Below are 23,234 nucleotides of genomic sequence, written 5' to 3'. Positions count from 1 at the left end.
CTCTCGCTGTGTCTCTCTGTCAAATAAATAAATAAATAATCTTTAAAAAAAAAAAAAAAAGTATGAATAATACTTATTTTTGTTACTGAGATATAATTTGTACAGCATAAAATCCACTCTTTTAAAGCACACAACTGAGCAGTGTTTAGTATATTCACAAGTTGTAAAACAATCATGACTGACTATTCGAGAATATTTTCATCACTCCCAAGAAGAAATCTTGAACCCATTAGTAGTCACTCCCCATTTTTCCCAAACATTCCCAACCCTATGCAACCAATAGTCTACTTCTATGTATCTGCCTGATTTGGGTATTTCATACAAATGAAATCACACAATATAAAGTATGTGGTCCTTTATGACTAGCTTCTTTCACTCAGCATGTTTTTAAGATTCATCCAGTTACAGCATGCATTAGCACTTCATTCCTTTTTATAGAATGAATATTCCATTGTATGGATCATATACCACATTTTACTCATCCATTCACCCACTGAGGGACATCTGATTTGTTTCCATGTTTTGGCTCCTATGAATTATGCTTCTATGAACATCTATACACAAGGTTTTACATAAAGCTAGGTCCTCCATTCCCTTAAGTATGTATCTGGGAGGTGACTGATTTTTTATTTTTATTTATTTATTTATTTTTAAAGATTTTATTTATGTATTTGACAGAGAGAGACACAGCGAGGGAGGGAACACAAGCAGGGGGAGTGGGAGAGGGAGAAGCAAGGCTCCCCACAGAGCAGGGAGCCTGATGTGGGTGGGACTCAATCCCAGGACCCTGGGATCACGACCTGAGCCGAAGGCAGCCACTTAACTGACTGAGCTACCCAGGCGCCCGGTGACTGGTTTTTTAATGTTAAAGAAACTTGACTACCAAGAATACATTTAGGGGTGCCTGGGTGGCTCAGATCATGATCCCAGCAAGCCCCACGTCTGGCTCCTGGCTCGGTGGGGAGCCTGCTTCTCCCTCTCCCTCTGCCCTGCTCATGCTCGCTCTCTCTCTCTGGATCTGTCTCAAATGAATAAATAAAATCTTAAAAAAAAAAAAACAAAAGAATGCATTTAAAATGGCCATGATGTATTATCCTTTTTTATCTTACTGAATGGTTTTCCAATATTTTGGCTCAAGATTTTTACATCTGTGTTGAAGAGTGAGATTAACCTGTAATTTCAAATGTTAGCACAAAATTTATTGACATGAAGTATCTTACAATCTTCTAATATCTGATATTACAATTGTAATTATAATTATATTAAAATATAAATTATATAGAATACATATTACAAGTATAATTAATATCAATATCCTTTTTTTCATTCCTATAACCAATTATGTATGCTGCTTCTCCTTCACTTGATCAGTCTCCGAGTAACCTTACCAATTTTACTAGTCTTTTCAAATTACCATTTTTATAACTTTTGTTGATCCTCTCTATATTATCTTTGATTTCTAGTTCATTAATTGTGTTTCTGTGGTGCTGGCACAGTCCTGTTTTTTTGACCAGGATAGATATTATATGGATGTTTCCTTTTAGATTATTTATTGAACTATAATTTTATATTTGTAGTTAGAATTCATGAATTGTCAAAACAGGTCTTTATTTTTTTTAATGTTTTATTTATTTATTCATGAAAGTCAAAGAGAGAGAGAGGCAGAGGCAGAGGGAGAAGCAGGCTCCCCACCTAGCAGGGAGCCCGATGCGGGACTCGATCCCAGGACCCTGGGATCATGACCTGAGCCGAAGGCAGACGCTTAACCATCTGAACCACCCAGGCACCCCAAAACAGGTCTTTATAAATATAAATGCAATAGTTAGTATCTTTATTATTATGAAAAAAATCTAGGATCTCTATTAAATAAACACACCAATTAATAACTATTTATCCATGAATTTCCAAAACAAAACTATCCAAAAACATCAGGATACAGAAAAAATCTGCAAAAGCACTTGGTGCCCAAACCTACCTATCACCCACCACTTTATCTGGCCAAATTTATGTCCACCAACAGGAACGGTACTTTCCAGTAACAAGTCTTCCCCTAAGAAATGATATATATACACTGATATTTGAGTGTGATTTTGTACTGACTTACACAGATTAATTAAAGGCTCTCCCTCAGAGTGAAGAAGAAAAACATCAAATACCTTATGGTCAATGAGATTTTTAAGTGAGACTTTGGAGGTAAGAACCAGCCAATAGTCTCAGAAGTAGGACAGTGGCCTGTTTTTCATTCTTCTCCATGGGCACACCTTTGTATGTTAAGGACTCAAACATTTAAAACACATCTTTGACAACAGACACTTACCAGTTCCCTCATCTGCACCATTCTGAGTAGCTTCCCAAACTACTGGCTTTGTAACACACCCATCTATAGATGGAGAATCTGAATAGTCCGCAGGATTAAATGTCCTTAGGTTTGAAAGAAATAAAGAATTTAAGGCAAAGGCAACAATTACCAAAGTCACAAAATCAACCATACATCATCTTCCCCCCCCACCCAAAAAAACCCTGTCCCTTCTAAAAGCCATTATAAGAAACTTCACCTTCCTTCTCCTATTTAATTATAGCTAATTCTTCTGGCCATCAGGATGCAGATCTTCTAAAAAGCAGTGATTTACTGGGACCTTCCATACACTCTTGTATGATGCCCTTATTTATTTCCCTAAATTGCTGCCCTCTGCATCCTAAAGCAGATGTGCACAACTATAATTGTATTAGGAAGAATAAGGGCTCTAATGGAAAGCCCTAAAAACTAAGGCCAGACTTAAACACACAGTCTTTTCTTCCCAAGTCAGAATCCAGATTCTTTTTGTATAGAAATGGTAGATCTAAAGACAATGTTTCATTCAGGTTTTTTTTTCCATTAAAATTCTAAACACCCATGATTCAGAAGTCTAACTAAAGCCAAATCAATACTATCTCTAAAATTTTCAGAACAGAATTTAAAATTTCTTCCAGCTTTATTGAGATTATCATTGACAAATAAAGAAAAAAATCATTAAAGAATATTTTTGAAAGTAAACCGCAAAATCTACTAAATAGTCTAAAGCTACTGAGCTGGGCACATACAGTATGTTTAAGTGTTCCAGCCAGTTTGCTCCCTATGTATTCATCCTTCCTTCATCCACAATGAGCTCATGCAAGAAACTGAAATGGCAAGAGGTATCACTGAAGTCAGCAAACACCTCCTTGACCCCGCCCCCCAGGGCTGCCCTGGAGCTAGGAAGAGACAAAAGGGTTTTGCTGGAACCAATTCCCTTCCTTTCTTGACTGTCATCTACAGATGGCTTCTACAAGAAGCTTAAAACTTTTCCTAAAATTCCAGGGGAAGCTAATGTATTAGGAAGCAGCAAAAGGTGAGAGAATAACCAGAAATTATGGAATAAACAACAGATTATACTACCTATGGGGGAAAAGAACTATCACTTTTACATACATAAACATTGCATTTACTCACCATTCAAAGAAAATTACTGTTATTTATCAACTTAACTCTTAGGCAGTGGTTTTCAACTAGGGGTGATTGTGCACCTCCCTCCCAAGGAACATCTGGCACTATCTGAAGACTTTTTTGATTGTTACAACTTGAGAAGGGGTGCTACTGACATCTAGTAGGGAGAAGCCAGGGATGTTGCCAAACATCTTACAATGTAAAGGATACCCGACCACCTCAACAAACTATTATTAAATCTAAAATGTCAACAGAGCCAAGGATAGAAATTCTACTCTAAAGCCCACTGCAATACAATTTTATTTGTACTATTTCACTTTTTCACTATTTCCTCTTTTTAATATAGAATTAACATGAGACTCACCAGGATAAATAAATTGGGTACAGGACAGAGGAAGAAAAACATTGGCAGTAGTAACTAGAAAGGGTAGTAACTATAAAAATAGGATGGCTCAGACTTACCCCATGCCTTGGGTTGAGAATCTTCCTGTCCCTCTCCCTCTTCCACGTCCAAATCCTTGAAAAGAAAACAGTACTGTTAAATAGTATTTATGTGCTACACAATTATAATTCTACCAACTTCATTCTCTTATGCACCCACCCAAACACCGCTGTCATTGTTCCTAACAGCACCAACATTCCCATCCAGTGTACCCAATCTGCCAGTCCCTACTGACACAACTATATACACAGTTACTGGTATTAAAGGACAGAAAGGATTTAATTCTGCTTGTATAGTACTTGTGATATGCAGCTGACATTACTAACTATTCTGGGGGTGCCTGGGTAGCCCAGTCGGTTAAGTATCCGACTCCTGGTTTCGGCTCAGGTCATAATCTCAGGGTTCTGGGATCAAGCCCTGCATCAGGCTCTGCGCTAAGCACAGAGTCAGGTTATCTCTCTCCCTCTGCTCCTCACCCCGCAAGCCCCCTCCCCAGCTCACCCGTGAGCACGCACACTCTCCCTCAACCACATAAAATCTTTAAAAAAAAAGAGACAGAGAGAGAGATCATTTTATTCAGTGACTCTCCAGTTTTTCTTAACATCCCAAACTGTGAAATAAAGACCTAAATGCAAGAGCTGTAACTACACAACTCTTACAGAAAATATAGAGCAATAGCTTCATGACACTGAATTAGTAATGATTTTTTTTAAAGAATTTTTTAAATCTTTAAAAAAAAAAATTCTTATTTATTTGACAGAGAGAGAGAGACAGCGAGAGAGGGAACACAAGCAGGGGGAGTGGGAGAGGAAGAAGCAGGCTCCCCGCCAAGCAGGGAGCCCGATGCGGGGCTCGATCCCAGGACCCTGGGACCATGACCTGAGCCGAGGACAGACGCTTAATGACTGAGCCACCCAGGCGCCCCCGTAATGTTTTTTTTTTTAAAGAGGACACCAAAGACACAGGCAAAACAGACATTAGATTGGTGCATCAAAGATACAAAAGGGCACCTGGGTGGCTCAGTCAGTTAAGTGTCTGCCTTCAGCCCAGGTCATGATCTCAGGGTCCATCAGGCTCCCTGCTCAGTGGGGACTCTGCCTCTGCCCCTACCCACCCCCACTTGTGCTCCCTCTCTCGATAAATAAAAAAAATCTTCGGAGGGAAAAAAATACACCTTTATCGGAGTGCCGGCTAGCTCAGTCAGTAGAGCATACAACTCTTGATCTCAGGGTTGTAAGCTTGAGCCCCACGTTGGATGTAGAGATTACTTAAAAATAAAATCTTAAAAAAAAAAAAAAAAACAGGGTGCCTGGGTGGCTCAGTCATTAAGCATCTGCCTTCGGCTCGGTCATGATCCCAGGGTCCTGGGATCGAGTCCCGCATCAGGCTCCCTGCTCCACGGGAAGCTTGATTCTCCCTCTCCCACTCCCCCTGCTTGTGTTCCCTCTCTCGCTGTGTTTCTGTCAAATAAATAAAATCTTTAAAAAGAAATAAAAAATTAAAAAATAAAGATATGAGGTACCTGGGTGGCTCACTCATATGAACTATATGGTATATGAATTATATTTCAAGAAGTTATTTTTGCTCTAAAGTTACCAATGACAAAAGCAAGAGAAACAACACAACTGCCCTTGATAGGTGGACTCAAAAATACCCCTTGTAAGAAAAGAAAATTCATTTCAAAATCATACAAGTGACAATAGGCACTTACAGTGGTTAAATATTAAGAAAACAGTGGCAAGATTTTAAAGGGGGATTCTGCTCAGAAATTATTAAACAAACCTGGAATACCTGAGCTGGAAAGCAAGATGTTCATTAGAAAGAGAAAAAGGAATTTATACAAGAAACATGTAGCCTAGGGCAATAATTGAAGAAATCTTGCAAGTACCCTGGAAAAAGTATCAACTACATATATATATATATATATATATATATATATATATGTCTCCAGGGATCAAAAGCTGCTGACCCAAGTACTGACCACAAACATGCCAAATATCGTAGGTAGATTTTTAAAAGTCAAATCCATTATGCCCATAAATTTTTGCAAGATAACGAAACTGTTCTTTCCTATTTACCCACCTAGTAACGCTACCAGTAACATTGTTTTCTGTGTATATACGATTTCCCTACATTGTTATCTGGTACAAACAGCTATTTCTACCTAATAGCTCATAATAAAGACTTGGGGCCTTTTAATTTTAAAAACAAAAACACAAGACTAAAGTGGCTTCAAAAAATAAAATTTAAAAATTAAATAAAATTTAAAAAACACAAGACTAAAGAATATTATCATAAAGAATAAACCAATATTATGATACATGCTATCTTTTCCCCTAGAGGTCTCTCTAGGAACTCTGCACCACATCTTTGTTGCATGACTGCTCAAGTTTTCAGTTGTTTAATATTTATGTTTTCTATACTGAGAGTCTGAATAGAAAAGTTGCTCATTTCCCTTGAAAAAGCCATAACACAGAAAACAGGCAATCGCCTCTAGTGGAGGCAGACCCTAAATGCAGACATTCCCCACCCACCCAGGGCCCAACATGTGTGACCTAAATAGAAGCAAGTAGGGACAGTGATCCTAATCTAAGATGACAGAAAGCAATCCATCTCCGTCATCCCTACAACACTGTATGGACAGCTTTGCCACAGAAAAATGTGCCAGAAACTGTGTGATCCTGAATTTATTACTGCACACTCTGAGTCATGACATGAAACATCTTTAAGGTCCTGACTAGTTCTAAGGCTTTTTGTATAGACAAAAATTCCCAAATTTTCATGACTGGTTCATCATAAAAACAGTTGCCATGCTGACTTCATGAGCTGCCTCCATGACCAGAGAACTATTCAGCCTATACCAAGAATAGGGCATCTCTGGGGCTTGCCTGGCTCAGAGACTTGGGAGTCAAGCAAGTTCTGCCTTTCTGTCCCTAGGTTAGAGTATATTCGCAGATAGGAATATGCCTTTCCAACCCTAAAGCAGCATAAACAAGTTAAATGACAATAGCAAAATCTCCCTGGGATTCAGCGAGGAATAAAGCTTAGAATCCACCCTCATATCCCATTTATTAGCTTGTCCTTAACAAATAACTCTGATTCTAAATGTGTTAGAGGGGCACCTGGGTGGCTGAGTCATTTGAGCAATCAATTCTCGATTTCAGCTCACGTCATTAGGGTCATGAGATTGAGCCCCAGATCAAGCTCTGTGCTCAGCAGGGAGTCTCCTTTAAATTCTCCCTCCTTATCCCTCCGCCTGCTCCCTGTCCCGTGCTCCCAGCACTCTGTGCTGAGCACAGAGCCCGACATGGTGCTCAATCCTACGACCCTGAGACCACGATCTGGGCCGAAATCAAGAGTCAGATGCTTAACTGACTGAGCCACCCAGGCACCCCAATAAATAAATCATTAAAAAAAAAAAACCATAAATGTATTATGGTAAATGTTGCAGGAATTAATGGACTCTAAAACTAGTAAATAAAAGTCTGATTTTTTTTTTTTAAAGGATATTTAGGAAATACTCTGAGCTGGTTGCCCAACCCCTGTGGCGCTTCACCCACCTCTGCCACTAGTTGAAGGTGTTAGTACACTGAAAAGCCATACCCTGGATGCCATGCATCCTGCTTGGCAGGGACTGATTGGGTGCCATCTCCTTCCACCTAGAACCAGGAGGAGACTGACCCCCTTTTGGACTGAGTAAGCTTCCCCTTTTGTGGTGACACTTTTATTTTTTTTATTTTTTTATTTATTTAAAATCAATTAATTAACATGTAGTGTATTATATATTTCAGAGGTAGAGGTCAGTGATTCATCAACTGCATATAACACCCAGTGCTCATGACATAACATGTCCTCCTTAATGCCCATCACCCAGTTACCCCATCCCTCCACCCACCTCCCCTCCAGAAACCTCAGTTTGTTTCCTATAGTTGTCTCTTATGCTTTGTAGCCTTCTCTGATTTGATATTTTATGTTTCCCTCCCTTCCTCTGTGGTGATAATTTTAGAAATTCCCAAATAGGGGGTGCCTGGGTGGCTCAGTTGGTTAAGCTTCTGCCTTTGGCTCAGGTTATGATCTCAGGGTCCTGGGACTGAGCCCCACATGCGGCTCCCTGCTCAGCGGGCAGTCTGCTTCTCCCTCTCCCTCTGCTCCTCCCCCACCCTTTGCTTGTGCTCTCTAATAAATAAATCTTTAAAAAAAAAAAAAAAATCACAAGTGGAAGATAATTTCTCCTAAGCCCCACTTCAGGCAGAGCTCTTCCAGATGGTTGAAGGAAAAACCCAATTCAAATTAGCTAATGCAAAATAGGCAATATTAGTTTTATATAACTGGGGTAGTTAGAGGTTTAGCATTACTGAATGCAGGGGCCCTTAACACATTACAAAAAAGGATATTTACATAGTCTCAGAGTACTCCCCTGGAAAAGTATTTATTAACTACAAAGTGCAGGGTAGTAACTTCACAGAGGAGAAACTTGGCAGAAACTACTGTTCTTAAACAAGTAATCAAAACTAACATCACTAGTAATGGGATAAACCTGTATCATGTGCCCTCTAATGTGATGCACGGAGGTCAGTGATCCTCACTTTGTGGTATTCCTGTCAAAAATAAGTAATAAGTTAACTATACTGGCATTAAAATAAAATTTAAAAACACCAAATAACATCAATCTACTCATGAGAAAGCTTCTCAGACCGATATTAAAGGATATTCTATAAGAGAGTCCATATGCTTCAAAAGCATTAAGGCCATTAAAGACCAAGTTTATTCCAGACTGATGAACTATTTTAGATCGAAGGACACTAAAAAGACATGAGAGCTAAATACAATGTGTGATACTGGACTGGATCCTAGACCAGAATACTTTTCTGCCATAAAGAACATTACAGGATAGGGCGCCTGGGTGGCTCAGTCGTTGGGCGTCTGCCTTCGACTCAGGCCATGATCCCAGGGTGCTGGGATCAAGTCCCGCATCGGGCTTCCTGCTCAGCAGGAAGCCTGCTTCTCCCTCTCCCACTTTCCCTGCTTGTGTTCCCTCTCTCACTGTGTTTCTGTCAAATAAATAAATAAAATCTTCAAAAAAAAAAAAGAACATTACAGGATAACTGGAAACTTTTCAGTAAGGCCTGTAAATTGCATCAATAGTTATTTCCTGATTTTATCACTGTAAGATCTCCGTAAGAGAGTATCTTTCTTTCTTAGGAGAAATACACAAAATATTAAGGGGTAAAATGGCATTATGTTGGAATTTATATTCAAAGGTTGCAGAAAAAAAAAACAATACATACATACAGAGAGAAACAATAAAACAAATAGTAAAATATCAAAATTCAGGAAATCTGAGTAACCATTACGCAAAATTCTGTTTTATTTCAAGGTAAAATGTTAAACTGTACCCTGAGCACTTCCATGTATATTTCATACTCCCATAAGTAGTTTTTAATTATGTAAAAAAAAAAAATCCAAGTTGTTTTCCACGTTTACATTAGCTGCTCCTTCTACATAGAATGCTCCTACCCAGATTTTCACATGGCTTTCTTCCTCCTCAGCGACCTCCTCAGGCCACTCAATCTAAAGATGACCCTACAAGGGCACCTGGCTGCCTTAGTCAGTAGAGGCTAAGATTCCTGATCTAGGAGTTGTGAGTTCAAGCCCCATGTTGGGTGTAGAGATTTATTACTAAAAAAAAGTTTAAAAAGAACAAAAAATAATAATAAAGAAGACCCCATTGACAGTTGATCACCAATCATTTTCTTAAGTCAAATAGTGATTTTACTTGACTGTCTCTTCTCCTTTCCCACCCATATGTGAGAGACATTGCTTATTCCCAGCATTATCTGCAACAATACAATAGGTATTTAAATATTAGTTGTTGCAACACCAAAGAAATACAATTATAAGAACATATTATGAACAACTTATCCCAACAAATTAGACAATCTGGAAGAAATGGACGCATTCCTAGAGACATATAAACTACCAAAACTGAAACAGGAAGAAATAGAAAACCTGAACAGACCCATAACTAGCAAGGAAATGGAAGCAGTAATTAAAAATCTCCCAAAAAACAAGAGCCCAGGGCCAGAAGGCTTCCCAGGGGAATTCCACCAAACATTTAAAGAAGAATTAATACCTAATCTTCTGAAACTGTTCCAGAAAACAGAAATGGAAGGAAAACTTCTGAACTCATTATCCCAAAATTTATAGATTACCATATTAAATCCACGCTGTTTCATAGTATTTTTTAAGCCAATACTATGCAGATAAGGCAAAAAATAAGGAAGAAAAGTTTCATTAGCAATTTCAATTTTTTAAGATTTTATCTGAGAGAGACAGCACGCACATGACGGGGGGAGAAGCAGGCTCCCTGCTGAGCAGAGAACCCGATGTGGGGCTCGAACCCAGAAACCTGAGATCATGACCTGAGCCGAAGTCAGATGCTTAACTGACTGAGCCACCCAGGCCCCCCAGTAATTTGAATGTTAGCATTTAATCACATATGTAAATTAGTATTCTAAGGGAGAGCCAATGGAAAGTCTGTAAGAGGAGCTCACAAGTATGGTCAAAATCTAAGAATAAACGCAATGGACACTCTAAAGAACTGTCTTTAAAAAAAAAAAAAAAGATTTTATTTATTTATTTATTTGACAGAGAGAGAGAGAGACAGCGAGAGAGGGAACACAAGCAGGGTGAGTGGGAGAGTGAGAAGCAGACTTCTGCTGAGCAGAGAGCCCAATGTGGGGCTCGATCCCAGGACCCTGGGATCACAACCTGAGCCGAAGGCAGACGCTTAACGACTGAGCCACCCAGGTGCCCCAGAACTGTCTTTAAAGTATACACTTTATGGCACATACTTGTTCCTAACCCTAACCCTTAATATCTGCATACTACCCAACAAACCAAAAATAACTGCAAAGGAACAGAACAATGAACTGTTTTGTTTTGTTTTTTTAAGATTTATTTATTTGCGGGACGCCTGCGTGGCTCAGTTGATTAAGCAACTGCCTTCGGCTCAAGTCATGATCCTGGAGTTCCAGGATCGAGTTCCGCATCAGGCTCCCTGCTCAGCAGGCAGCCTGCTTCTCCCTCTACCTGCTGCTCCCCCTGCTTGTGCACATGTGCGCATTCTCTCTCTCTCTCACTCCCTCAAATAAAATCTTAAAGAAAAAAAGATTTATTTATTTGAGTGAGAGAGGGAGAGAGAGCATGCACAGAGGGAGAGGGAGAAGATGACTACCCACTGAGCAGGGAGTCGGACTCAGGGCTCGTTCCCAGGACCCCTAACCAACTAAGCGACCCAGGCGCCCCCAATGAACTATTTTAAAAGGTTAATTAAATGGACCACAACAGAGTAAATTAAGACATTAAATGACTTACAACTAATCTTCTGGTAAGTAACATGTTAATAAAACAAAAGACATTTATTCCTTAATTATTAAAGTAACAAACTAGGGGCGCCTGGGTGGCTCAGTCGTTAAGCGTCTGCCTTCGGCTCAGGTCATGATCCCAGGGTCCTGGGATCGAGCCCCGCATCGGGCTCCCTGCTCAGTGGAAAGCCTGCTTCTCCCTCTCCCACTCCCCCTGCTTCTGTTCTCTCTCTCGCTGTGTCTCTCTCTGTCAGATAAATAAATAAAATCTTTAAAAAAAAAAAAAAAAAAAAGTAACAAACTATTTGTCCTGCACCACTATTAACTTACTATCAAACTGTACTAATATTCATAAGCAAAATAATTGTGGTTTTGAGCATGTAGGATACTGAATGTTTTCCCCCTCTTGCCCTGTGCTGGATGTTGGATTCAAAGCAATTCAAAGAAATCTCCAGACAGACCACAACCCTTTCAAGAATTTATTTAAATATACTTAAATATAGGTGTTATGATACAAAAAAAATTTTTTTTTTCAAAAAGTAAAGTTTAAAGTATACTTTTTAAGCATTTTTATTTAGTAATTTATGGGGCGGGAAGGGGAGAAGCAGAGGGAGAGGGAGAGAGAATCTGAAGCTGATTCTCACAGAGCGCATAGCCCGATCAACGCGGAGGCTTGATCCCACCACCGTGACACCATTACCTGAACCAAAACCAAGAGTCAGACTGTTTAACCAATTGAGCTACCCAGGCGACCCAGAAAAGGTAAAGTTTAATTGAAAAATCCTATACACAAAACAATGTCCGATTCACTTCTTTGAAAAAGTAAGTTTAATTAAAATCATACATACAAACAATGATAAAAAATTTTAACTCGGGGCACCTGGGTCGCTCAGTCAGGCAACCGTCTCTTGATTTTGGCTCAGGTCATGATCTCAGGGTTCTGAGATCCGGCCGCGTGTCAGGCTCCACACTGAGCGTGGCAACTGCTTGGTATTCTCTCTCTCCATCTGCACCCTGCTTGTGCTCTCATTCTCTCTCTCTCTCTCTCTCTCTAAAAAGTAATTTATAACTCATTTAAGTTTATATGTGAGGGTAGAGTAGACTGATTTTTTTTTTTTTTGGTCGAACTTGATTTATAAAAGGCCAATCTTAGTCCCTTACTACTACTTTACATCTTTCTTAAAAAGGATTAGGTATTGGGGTGCCTGTGTGACTCAGTCAACAGAGCATGAGGCTCTTGATCTCAAGGTTTTAAGTTCAAGTCCCATTTTAGGTGTAGAGATTACTTAAAAAATAAAATCTATTAAAAAAAGGATTAGGTATTGAATTAGGGATTTTAAAGCAAGCCAGTATCATTTTATCAGATTTTACTTGCTTTGGCTCCTTCAATTCAGAGTGTCTCATAATAATAGTTCCAAGCAGACATGGTTTCAGGGTGACCCACTAGTTAAGTCCTTCCATCTTTTCATAAAGAAAAGCGATTTATGTCCACCTCTAATATCAAAAAAAAAAAAAAAAGAATCCTTGAAAAAGGAAGGAGGCAAGAAGACAGATAACCAGCCTACTATCCACTTTGACTCTTTCCCTTCCTCCCTTCATCTCCCTGAAGAACCTGGGTCCCAGAATAGGTAGAAGTAGTTCAAATCCTGACCATGTACAAGTAATCTGCCTTTCTCAAGACTCAGTTCTCTCATCGGTAAAATGAGAATACCACCAGCAGCAACAATAATCCTCAGACGTTTTACTGGGGGAATTAAAGGAAAGTACATGTAAATTACAAGTAAAAGGCCTACTACACAATAAACACCCACAGTAAATATTAGCTATTATTAATTATTCCATTTTTGTCCAACTCACAAAGAGAAAAACATCCTGTAAATAGGTAACTCTGAAGTCTTAGGTAAGTACCCCAAAGCAGGCCTAGCTAGAGCTCTTAACATTGGAGAGACCAAGCAAGGCCCAATGCTGTCCCTGAGCAGACTACTCTTGTCACAAAGAAAATCAAGAATGGAATTACATATGCTGCAATCCTCATCTTCAATTCCAAGAGAATTCTTTTAAAAACGAAACCACAGGGGCACCTGGGTGGCTCAGTCGGTTGGGCACCAGCTCTTGATTTCAGCTCGGGTTATGATCTCAGGGTTGTGGGATTGAGCCCCGTGTCGTGCTCCACACTAAGCGCAGACTCTGCTGGGATTTTCTACCTCTCCCTCTACCCCTCCCCAAGCCTGCTCGCACGTGCTCTCTCTCTCTCAAAGAAATAAAATCTTTTTTAAAAATGAAATTAAATTGGGGTGCCTGGGTGGCTCAGTCGTTAAGCGTCTGCCTTCGGCTCAGGTCATGATCCCAGGGTCCTGGGATCGAGCCCCGCATCGGGCTCCCTGCTCAGCAGAGAGCCTGCTTCTCCCTCTCCCACTCCCCCTGCTTGCGTTCCCTCTCTCACTGTCTCTCTCTCTGTCAAATAAATAAATAAAATCTTTTAAAAAAAAAATTAAATCAAATTAAAAAAAAAAACTAAACCATAAAAACCAAGATGGGGATTATGTTCAGAAATGCAGTTAACCTAATACCTACTAATAAATAAACTCACTAAAAATGGACAACTCATTCATTAACCTAAACACCACTAAAAAAATTAAAAGGAAAACATAAACAGGTCTTCTGATGCAGTGCAATATAGAATACATAACCTCCTCTATGCTTACCCAAAAAACTGAACTTGAATCTAATCTTTAAAGCTAACTTACATTTACAGTAAATAAGGGGGCTAAAGAAATAAGCTAAGTGACACCACAAGAAACAAAAAGACCAATGCATAATGTGAAACATAACACCTAAAGGACAAGTAATATGGTTCTGACAACAAATCAATGGTAAGGAGAAAAAAGGGGAGGTACAAAGAAGTTAGGAAGAATATACTCTAAAGAGAATCAAAATATGTAATGTATGAATCTTGTTTCAATCCTGATTCAAAGAAATCAACTATGAAAAGACATTTTTTAAGTAATCAGGAAAATTTATACATGGGTTAAATATTAGATGATACCAAAAGTTTACTATGACTTTTTGAGCTGTTAAAATAGCATTATGATTATATATGAAAGTGTCTACCTTTTTCAGAGGTGCTTACCATAGTAATTAGGGGTAAAGTGACCCAAAATATCTACTTTAAAATTTTTTGCAGCGAAGGAAGGTAGGAAAGAGATCTATAAAACCAATATGGCTAAAATCTTTAAGTGTTGTTGACTAAGAAGGAGAGGACATGTGGTTCAACTAACTATTCTCTCCACTTCGTCTAAATTTGGAATTGATCATAATTTTAAAAGGCTAGAAAAGGGAATTAAAATTGGTTAGATGGGGTCGCCTGGGTGGCTCAGTCAGTTAGGCAGCTGCCTTTGGCTCAGGTCATGATCCCAGCGTCCTAGTATCCAGCCCCACATCGGGCTCCCTGCTCAGTGGAGAGCCTGCTTCTCACCCTCACCCTCGGCCTGCCACTTCCCCTACTTGTGCGCTCACGCGCTCTTTCCCTCTCTCTCTGTCAAATAAATAATTCTAATCTTATTTTGACTCTGCCAGGCAAATCAGTACATAGTTTTGCCTTCTCTGATCTCTGGATATCATTTACCTTTGGCAAATACAGTATTTTAGTAAATGATAGTTGAATGAACAGCAAAGGGAGTTGGTACTATACATATTGCCTATGTTCTTTTTTTAATTTAAATTTTTAGGTAATTAATGTACAGTGCCTACATTACTTCTATGCTTAATAATATTGCTGATCAAAAATTCTGCCACTATGAACTGCTCATGAAGAGAACAGTCACAACTGCATTTAATAATACATCAAACAGAGGTTCCTGGCTGGCTTGGTCTGTAGAGAATGAGACTCCTGATCTCTGGGGTTGTGAGGGTGTGAGTTCAAGCCCCACATTGGGTGCAGAGATTACTTAAAAATAAAATCTTGGAAAGAAAAATGAAATAAAATGGATCAAACAACATGTCAGTTCAGGTAGCTCATCCACTGAACCAAAGCAGTATCTGCATATTACCATCATGTATCTTGATTTTATGACCCTGAGAAAATTCAGTAACTCTAAAGTATACGAAATGACAGTATTAAAGTGGCTTAATGACATCCCAAGTAAATAAATGTTAAGAAATGATCACTAACAGAAAATATTGAGGGATGGGAAAGAGAGCTAATGAATGGGAAAATACTTTTAAGTTTAAAACCAGTATCATATGGGGGTGCCTGGGTAGCTCAGTCGGTTAAGCATCTGCCTTCGGCTCAGATCATGGTCTCTCAGGTCATGGTCTCAGGGTCCTGGGATCGAGCCCCGCATCGGGCTCCCTGCTTGGCGGGAAGCCTGCTTCTCCCTCTCCCACTCCCACTGCTTGTGTTCCCTTTCTCACTGTGTCTCTCTCTTTCAATAAATAAAATCTAAATAAATAAATAAATACATACATACATACATACATACATAAAACCAGTATCACATGGGTAAAACACATCTATTAAAGTCCAACAGAGGGGCGCCTGGGTGGCTTAGTCGTTGAGCGTCTGCCTTCGGCTCAGGTCATGATCCGAGAGTCCTGGGATCGAGCCCAGCATCGGGCTCCCTGCTCAATGGAAAGCATGCTTCACCCTCTCCCACTCCCCCTGCTTGTGTTCCCTCTCTCACTGTGTCTCTCTCTGTCAAAAAAATAAATAAAATCTTTAAAAAAAAAAAAGTCCAACAGAGAAAAATTTAATGACTGTTTGATCAGAGCGTCAAGTTTTAAATTATTCATTTAAAGGGCTTTCTCAGCTCAGGTGAAACCAACCAATAAGTTTTCTCAAAATTATGTAAATCCAAACACTTCATTCATAGTCATCAATAAACAAACCAAAGATTGCAGAAGACCTACCCGTCTCTCAGAGCACATTGCCATGCCTATACCAATAGCCTGTCTCCTCCTTCCATTCAAAAGCATCTCCTTCTCCCTTATTCTATCTTACCTCTGCCACGAGCTCGCTTGCCACGGTCGGAAGGCTTGTCCCCTTGGTTGCAATCAATTCCATTCTCTTCGCCTCTAACTACGGGAGAAAAGAGCACCTCTTGTACATAATTGTACATAAGAGCTATCAAATGCAAGGACAAAAAAATTTTAACAGAAGGGATCAGAAAATGGTAAAAACAAAACCAAGTAAAAGTGGCTGAAAAACTGATGACAGCACATCTTGCTTAATTTGCAGGCGAAAATTCTTTAAGGAAATAAAAACGATATACCACTCTTTCTTTCTTCTAGCTGGACTTGCCCACCCCTAAAGCAAGTTTGCTTCAAAAAGCCACATTTGTTATGCAGCTGTATGTAATACACACCAAAACTGGCTCACTGGTTAGGTTCGAAGCCTGGAAAGGCCTAGAGTAGCAAAACAACAATACCAAGGAAATAACGAGTTGCTAAAAAAATTAGTGTTAGAGACAGGTTTTCCCAAGATGCTATCCAGAATATGCCAGCAGAGTCTTATCTTCTCCTCATACCTATATTGCAATTAATTACTCTATATAATACATAAATTTTGAGCACAGCTTGCTCTCCTCATCTCTTTCATGGCCTAGCCTAAATCCATGAGTTGTCGATGTTATCCCATGAGTGCCTTCCTTGGCCACTCCATTTAACTTTGTCAATCCCGTCCCTAAAACCACCATCTTGCTGCCTCTGTTTTTCCCCCACAGTATAATTTCCACATATAACATCATTAAAATACTGTAATATTACTGCAAAACATGTTAACTTCTCTTTCTTATTGTTACATCTCACTCTAACTCCATTAAAAGTTTTAGGAGGACAGGGGTGCCTGGGTGGCTCAGTCGTTAAGCATCTGCCTTCGGCTCACGTCATGATCCCAGAGTCCTGGAACGGAGCGCCACATCGGGCTCCCTCCTCCCCGGGAAGCCTGCTTCTCCCTCTCCCACTCCCCCTGCTTATGTTCCCTCTCTCGCTGTGTCTCTTTCTGTCGAATAAATAAATAAAATCTTAAAAAAAAAAAAAGTTTTAGGAGGACAAAGATTTGTTTTTTCATTGCTCTATGCCTATTAGAGTACCTGCCACATAGTAGGTACTCAGTAAACATCTGTGGAATAAATACACTAGTAAAGTTTCTAAGATGGTATGTCTGCACATAAGGTTGTGTTGTTATGGGTAATAATGCCAAAATATGGGTCAAATGAAAGGACTGAGAAAAAATCTTCCCTATTCGACAACCTCCCTCTTAATCTAACCCTTGCCTATTATAATGAGTATCCATTAAGTAGGAAGAATAAACAGCATTATCTATCAGTGAATGAAAACCCTCCTTTAAAATTAGAGGGTATACCTGATAAATAACAGAAGGCAGTCTTAAGACACACAACACACCTACCTACAGCCAAGGCAAGTGCTAATATGAAACTGCATCAGTTACGGTTCAGCTGTAGCTCATTATTAAGTGTTACCTATAAAAACACACACTGCATTGAGGCACTAGATTTATGGGCATTCGATGGACCACTTTTTCAGCTTTTCAGTGTGCATAAAAATTTTTGAAATGTACTTACACTCTCTCCCACGATTGCCACCTCTTCCTTTCCGGTTGTTGTTTCCACGTCCACGATTTATTTCTCTCTCACTTCTCTTCTCTCTATTCTCTTTGTTTTCTGAACTTTCTTTTACAATATTCTTCTTCTTTCCCCCTACAGTCTCCCATGAAGTCTACCAAGATAAGAGTGGTCATTCAGAGTTGTCATCAAAGTGTATACAATTATCAAGGATATGTGCATATACACCTTTCAGACCTAATAACCCATGCCTTGCAGCTCACTTGCCTACCATTTTAATTATTATCCATATAGTTCTACTTTCTGATGAAAAAGACAGCAGATCTCTTGCTAAGCTCCTGTTGCCATATACAGCACAAAAGACTACAGCAACTAGCTGAATTAACAACACACTATATGTTGTCCCACCACAGAGCCTTTTCCTATGCTGATTTAAAAATAAAAGGTCGGGGGCACCTGGGTGGCTCAGTCGTTGGGCATCTGCCTTCGGCTCGGGTCGTGATCCCAGGGTCCTGGGATCGAGTCCCACATAGGGTTCCCTGCTCGGCGGGAAGCCTGCTTCTCCCTCTCCCACTCCCCCTGCTTGTGTTCCTGCTCTCGCTATCTCTCTCTCTGTCAAATAAATAAATAAAATCTTTAAAAAAAATAAAATAAAATAAAATAAAAATAAAAGGTCGGGGCGCCTGGGTGGCTCAGATGGTTAAGCGTCCACCTTCAGCTCAGGTCATGATCCCAGAGTCCTGGGATCAAGCCCCACATCGGGCTCCCTGCTCAACGGGGAGCCTGCTTCTCCCTCTCCTTCTATTGCTCCCCCTGCTTGTGCTCTCTCGCTCTCTCTCTCTCTCTCTCTCTGTCAAATAAATAAATGAAATCTTTTAAAAAGAGGGGCGCCTGGATGGTTCAGTCAGTTAAGCATCTGCCTGCCTCCAGCTGGGTCATGTCCCGGGGTCCTGGGATCAAGTCCCACATCGGGCTCCCTGCTCGGCAAGGAGCCTGCATCTCCCCTGCCTGCCATTCCCCCTGCTTGTGCTTGCTCCATCTCTCTTTCTCTTTCTGTCAAATAAATAAATAAAATCTTAAAAAAAAAAAAAAATCCTTTAGAAATAAAAGGTAATTTCCCCAAGCTCCCACACTATGCCACCTCCACCTACCTCAGCAGGCCTTAAACCTATGAATAAGTAGATTAGCTCAAAGAATACAAAATTACATTAAAGTCCTTCCCTAAAACCTCAGGAATAACTTGCTCTATTCAGTTAACCAAAGTAACCATCTAAAAAAATTTAATGGTAGGCAAATAAAATCAGGGGTTATTTTTTTAAACTAAGTGACCAAAATTTCAACCTCAAAGACGTGTTTCTAATGAGAAGTCAAATAACAACCTTCTCTGCCTCTCCTCTAATGGTGATTGAAAACAAATCATATATATCTATATAAACTGCTGATAAAAGAACACTTCGTTCTTGTGAAAATAATTGGTATTAGGATATCAATAAAGGTACATTACTGAGAAATCTCCAAACTGACGCATTTGTTTCTTTTTACTTTATCATCATCTACCTCATTTCACAAGAGATTTGAAGTGATTCAATCCCAAAATAAGACCAATAACTATTTTAAGCTTAAAAAAATCTTAGGAACAAAAGGAAATTACTAATATTGTATATCCAAATAAACATAAGCACTAGAAATTAATAAACTAAAATTAAAGAAACACAGCTGAATTACTTCCAAAACAGTGGAGGCCAGATTTAAAACACCTTTTTTTTTTTTAAGATTTTATTTATTTGCCAGAGAGAGACACGGCGAGAGAGGGAACACAAGCAGGGGGAGTGGGAGAGGGAGAAGCAGGCTTTCCACCAAGCAGGAAGCCCGATGTGGGACTTGATCCCAGGACCCTGGGACCATGACCTGAGCCAAAGGCAGATGCTTAACGACTGAGCCACCCAGGCGCCCCTAAAACACACTTTTTTAGAAAGAATTTTTTGACATCTACAAGCCTCTACTCAACCCACGTATTTAGTTACATATAAAATCATTAGATGTGAAAAAAATACTAAAACAAGTTGTTTTCCAACTTTAAGCTTTTATCAATAGTTTTTAAAAATCAACAACTGACAGTTACAGCAGAATAATCTGGTATATTCACTTCTGGTGAATACTGATCTATTCTAATCTTCCTACAAGTCTACCTGGGAATAATAATACCCAAACTTTAATTAGTTCACAGCTTTTGACCCAGCAATTCTATTTCCAGGCCTTTATTCAAAGGAAATACGCCTCAATCGGTTAAGAATTTGCCTTCGGCTCAGGTCATGATCCTGGGACCTTGGGCCCTGGGACGGGGCCAGCATTTGGCTTCTCCCTCTCTGCTTCTCCCTCTCCCTCTGCCTGTCCCTTCCACTCATGCTCTCGTGCATGCGTGCATGCTCTCTAATAAATAAAATCTTTAGAAAAAAAGTTATCCAGGTGTACACAGAAACAGATCCATGATATAAGTGTAGCAAGCTAACCAACTGTGTATAAAATAGGATTACATTTTTTAGTTCAAAGAGAAGCCCATGTGTGTGTGTATGTGTGTGTATATATATATATATATATATATATATATATATGTATATACTGAAAAAAGTAGTTATCTAAATGAGGATGTTTAATTTAATTTTTTATCATTCTGCATTACTTTTTTTTTTAAAGATTTTATTTATTTGAGAGAGAGACCGTGAGCGCACACAGAGGGACAGGGAGAAGCAGATGCCCCGCCAAGCGCAAAGGCCAATGTAGGGCTCGATCCGAGGACCCTGAGATCATGACCTGAGCCGAAGGCAGATGCTCAACTGACTGAGGCACCCGGGCACCCCTCTGCATTGCTTTTTTAATTACAGAAAACAATAAAGCTTATTTATTCCAGAGAAATAATTCTGCCGTGTACAAACTCGATTATGCTTGCTAATATGAATAAACAAGACACCTATGCAAGACAGAATCCTGTCCTCTTAGGTTAACAAGACAAAAAGTAAAAGTCCTAGAAAAATTACACATGGTATAGTCAGCACAGGTGCATATGTATACAACTTATATTGTCTTTTTTTTTTTTTTTTTTTAAGATTTATTTGCGAGAGAGAGACCGCGCACGAGCACAAGCAGGGTGAAGGGCAGAGGGAGAAGCAGACTCCCCACTAAGCAGGGAGCCCGATGGGGGACTCAATCCCGGGAATCTGGGAAAATGACCTGAGCCGAAGACAGACGCTTAATCGACTTGAGCACCCAGGCGCCCCAGTATGTGAAACGTTTGAGAAAAACATCTTACCCCATTTCATTCAGCAAAGGACACCCATAAGTAAGTCTTGGGCTTGTGAAATCTACAAGACTGACAAGAGCTTATTTGTGGGGGAAAGTAAGGAGAGCAAACTTAAGGGGCAACTGGTCTAATGCCACTGTAAATGCTAAAGAGAGTATCGCACACTTGACACAACAGTCTGTGAGCATGCACACAAGCTTTCAACATAAACCAAATAATTATAAAAGATTTTCAACTGAACTTCTGACAACCTTTGTCATCTGTATTTGGCCACTTGCAGAATAGGTCTTAAAGAAACTCTAAGAAGAAGAATGGTCCTCCCAGACACTACATTTAGTAATCAGAAAAGCAGCTTTCCAGGCCAGCTAATTAAAAATCACTCTCCCACCTCTTCTTATTTGCCAACACAAATTACTTTTTAAAAAAGAGTACATTAATGCAAGAGACTGATATTTCAGAACTATTCTGTGACTAAAAATAGCATTATAATGAAATAAAAGGTTTATTAGTACTTATGATCATGTTCAATGTTTTCCTTTGTGACAGCTCCTCTAACATGAGAAAGACAAACTCATCCTTAAAATTATGGACAGGGCGCCTGGGTGGCTCAGATGGTTAAGCGTCTGCCTTCGGCTCAGGTCATGATCCCAGGGTCCTGGGATCGAGCCCCGCATCGGGCTCCCTGCTAGGCGGGGAGCCTGCTTCTCCCTCTGCCTCTGCCCCTCTCTCTCTCTCTCTCTCTCTCTCTGACTCTCATGAATAAATAAATAAAACATTAAAAAAAAAATTATCATGGACAATTACTCCTAACATTTTTTTTTTTCAAAGTAATAATTTTGTTTCAGGGGCGCCTGGGTGGCTCAGTTGGTTAAGCGGCTGCGTTCGGCTCAGGTCATGATCCTAGGGTCCTGGGATCAAGCCCTGCATCTGGCGCCCTGCATCTGGCTCCCTCTCAGCAGTAGCCTGCTTCTCCCTCTCCCTCTGTCCTTCACCTGCTTGGGCTCTCTCTCTCTCTCGATCCCTCCCCCTCAAATAAATAAATAAAATCTTTAAAATAATAATAATAAGGGACACCTGAGTGGCTCAGTCGGTTGAGCGTCTGCCTTTGGCTCAGGTCATGGTCCCATGGTCCCTGGGATCTAGTCCCACATCGGGCTCCCTGCTCGGCAGGAAGCCTGCTTCTCCCTCTCCCACTCCCCTTGCTTGTGTTCCCTCTCTCTCCGTCTCTCTCTGTCAAAGAAAGAAAGAAAGAAATCTTTAAAAAATAATAATAATAATATTAATAATAATTTTGTTTCAGAAGATCCTGGCACAAAAAGGACAAGATTTGTTTGCTTTCATGGTTTAAGTGTTCTTGCTACTGGCAACCCTACAGTATTTATTGTGTCTAGCACCTCCACTCCAATGAACTCTATCCTAGTCAGGGGAAGATACTCCTTACAGCTGCTTAGCCATGGCTCCTACAGACAGCAATCAGGTAGGGGACAAGACAAACACTATGGAAGAATGATCCTAAACAAACCAGAGTTTCAAAAGGACTTTTCCTCTGCCTCTCCATTTCTACCACAGCCTTCTCATCTCTCAACCAGCATACGCCTTTTGTGTCTGTATTCAGGCCCTAATTTGCTGTTTTCTGATCTATGAAGAAACCAAACTAGATCCTAAATCACTACGTGATTTCCAGATTCAAGGTAACCAAAGTTATGTTCTTTATCATTCAAACTCCTTCGGTTGAACTACCTCCTTTGGGTTCAGTCCCAAAGGATCATAAGAAGTTAAAACTCAATAAAACACAGAGAACTGGACATTCATTTAAGACTTAAAAATTCAGGGGCGCCTGGGTGGCTCAGTCATTAAGCATCTGCCTTCAGCTCAGGTCATGATCCCAGGGTCCTGGGATCAAGCCCCGCATCGGGCTCCCTGCTCTGCGGGAAGCCTGCTTCTCCCTCTCCCACTCCCCCTGCTTGTGTTCCCTCTCTCGCTGTGTCTCTCTGTCAAATAAATAAATAAAATCTTTTAAAAAAACAAAGACTTAAAACTTCAGCCCACTACCACAGAAAAAGAATGAAGTCAGCTAGAGCTA

At 40.0% G+C, this 23,234-nt stretch overlaps 1 protein-coding gene across 2 annotated transcripts in view; it reads right to left on the bottom strand.

Moving 5' to 3' along the window:
- The window catches only part of UBAP2 (ubiquitin associated protein 2), a 128,285-nt gene that overhangs the window by 46,806 nt on the left and 58,245 nt on the right, over positions 1-23,234 (bottom strand). For both annotated transcript variants that reach the window (XM_032396916.1, XM_032396915.1), the window contains exons 5-8: positions 17,854-18,007; positions 16,272-16,349; positions 3,926-3,980; positions 2,318-2,421 (exon numbers count right to left, since the gene is read on the bottom strand). In XM_032396916.1, coding sequence (XP_032252807.1) covers positions 2,318-2,421; positions 3,926-3,980; positions 16,272-16,349; positions 17,854-18,007 — 391 coding nt within the window. The remainder of the gene's footprint in view (positions 1-2,317; positions 2,422-3,925; positions 3,981-16,271; positions 16,350-17,853; positions 18,008-23,234) is intronic.

This window comes from Phoca vitulina, unplaced genomic scaffold (assembly GCF_004348235.1).
Source record: "Phoca vitulina isolate PV1807 unplaced genomic scaffold, GSC_HSeal_1.0 scaffold94, whole genome shotgun sequence".
NCBI classification, from domain to species: Eukaryota; Metazoa; Chordata; class Mammalia; order Carnivora; family Phocidae; genus Phoca; species Phoca vitulina.
This window is presented reverse-complemented; position numbering and strand designations above follow the sequence as displayed.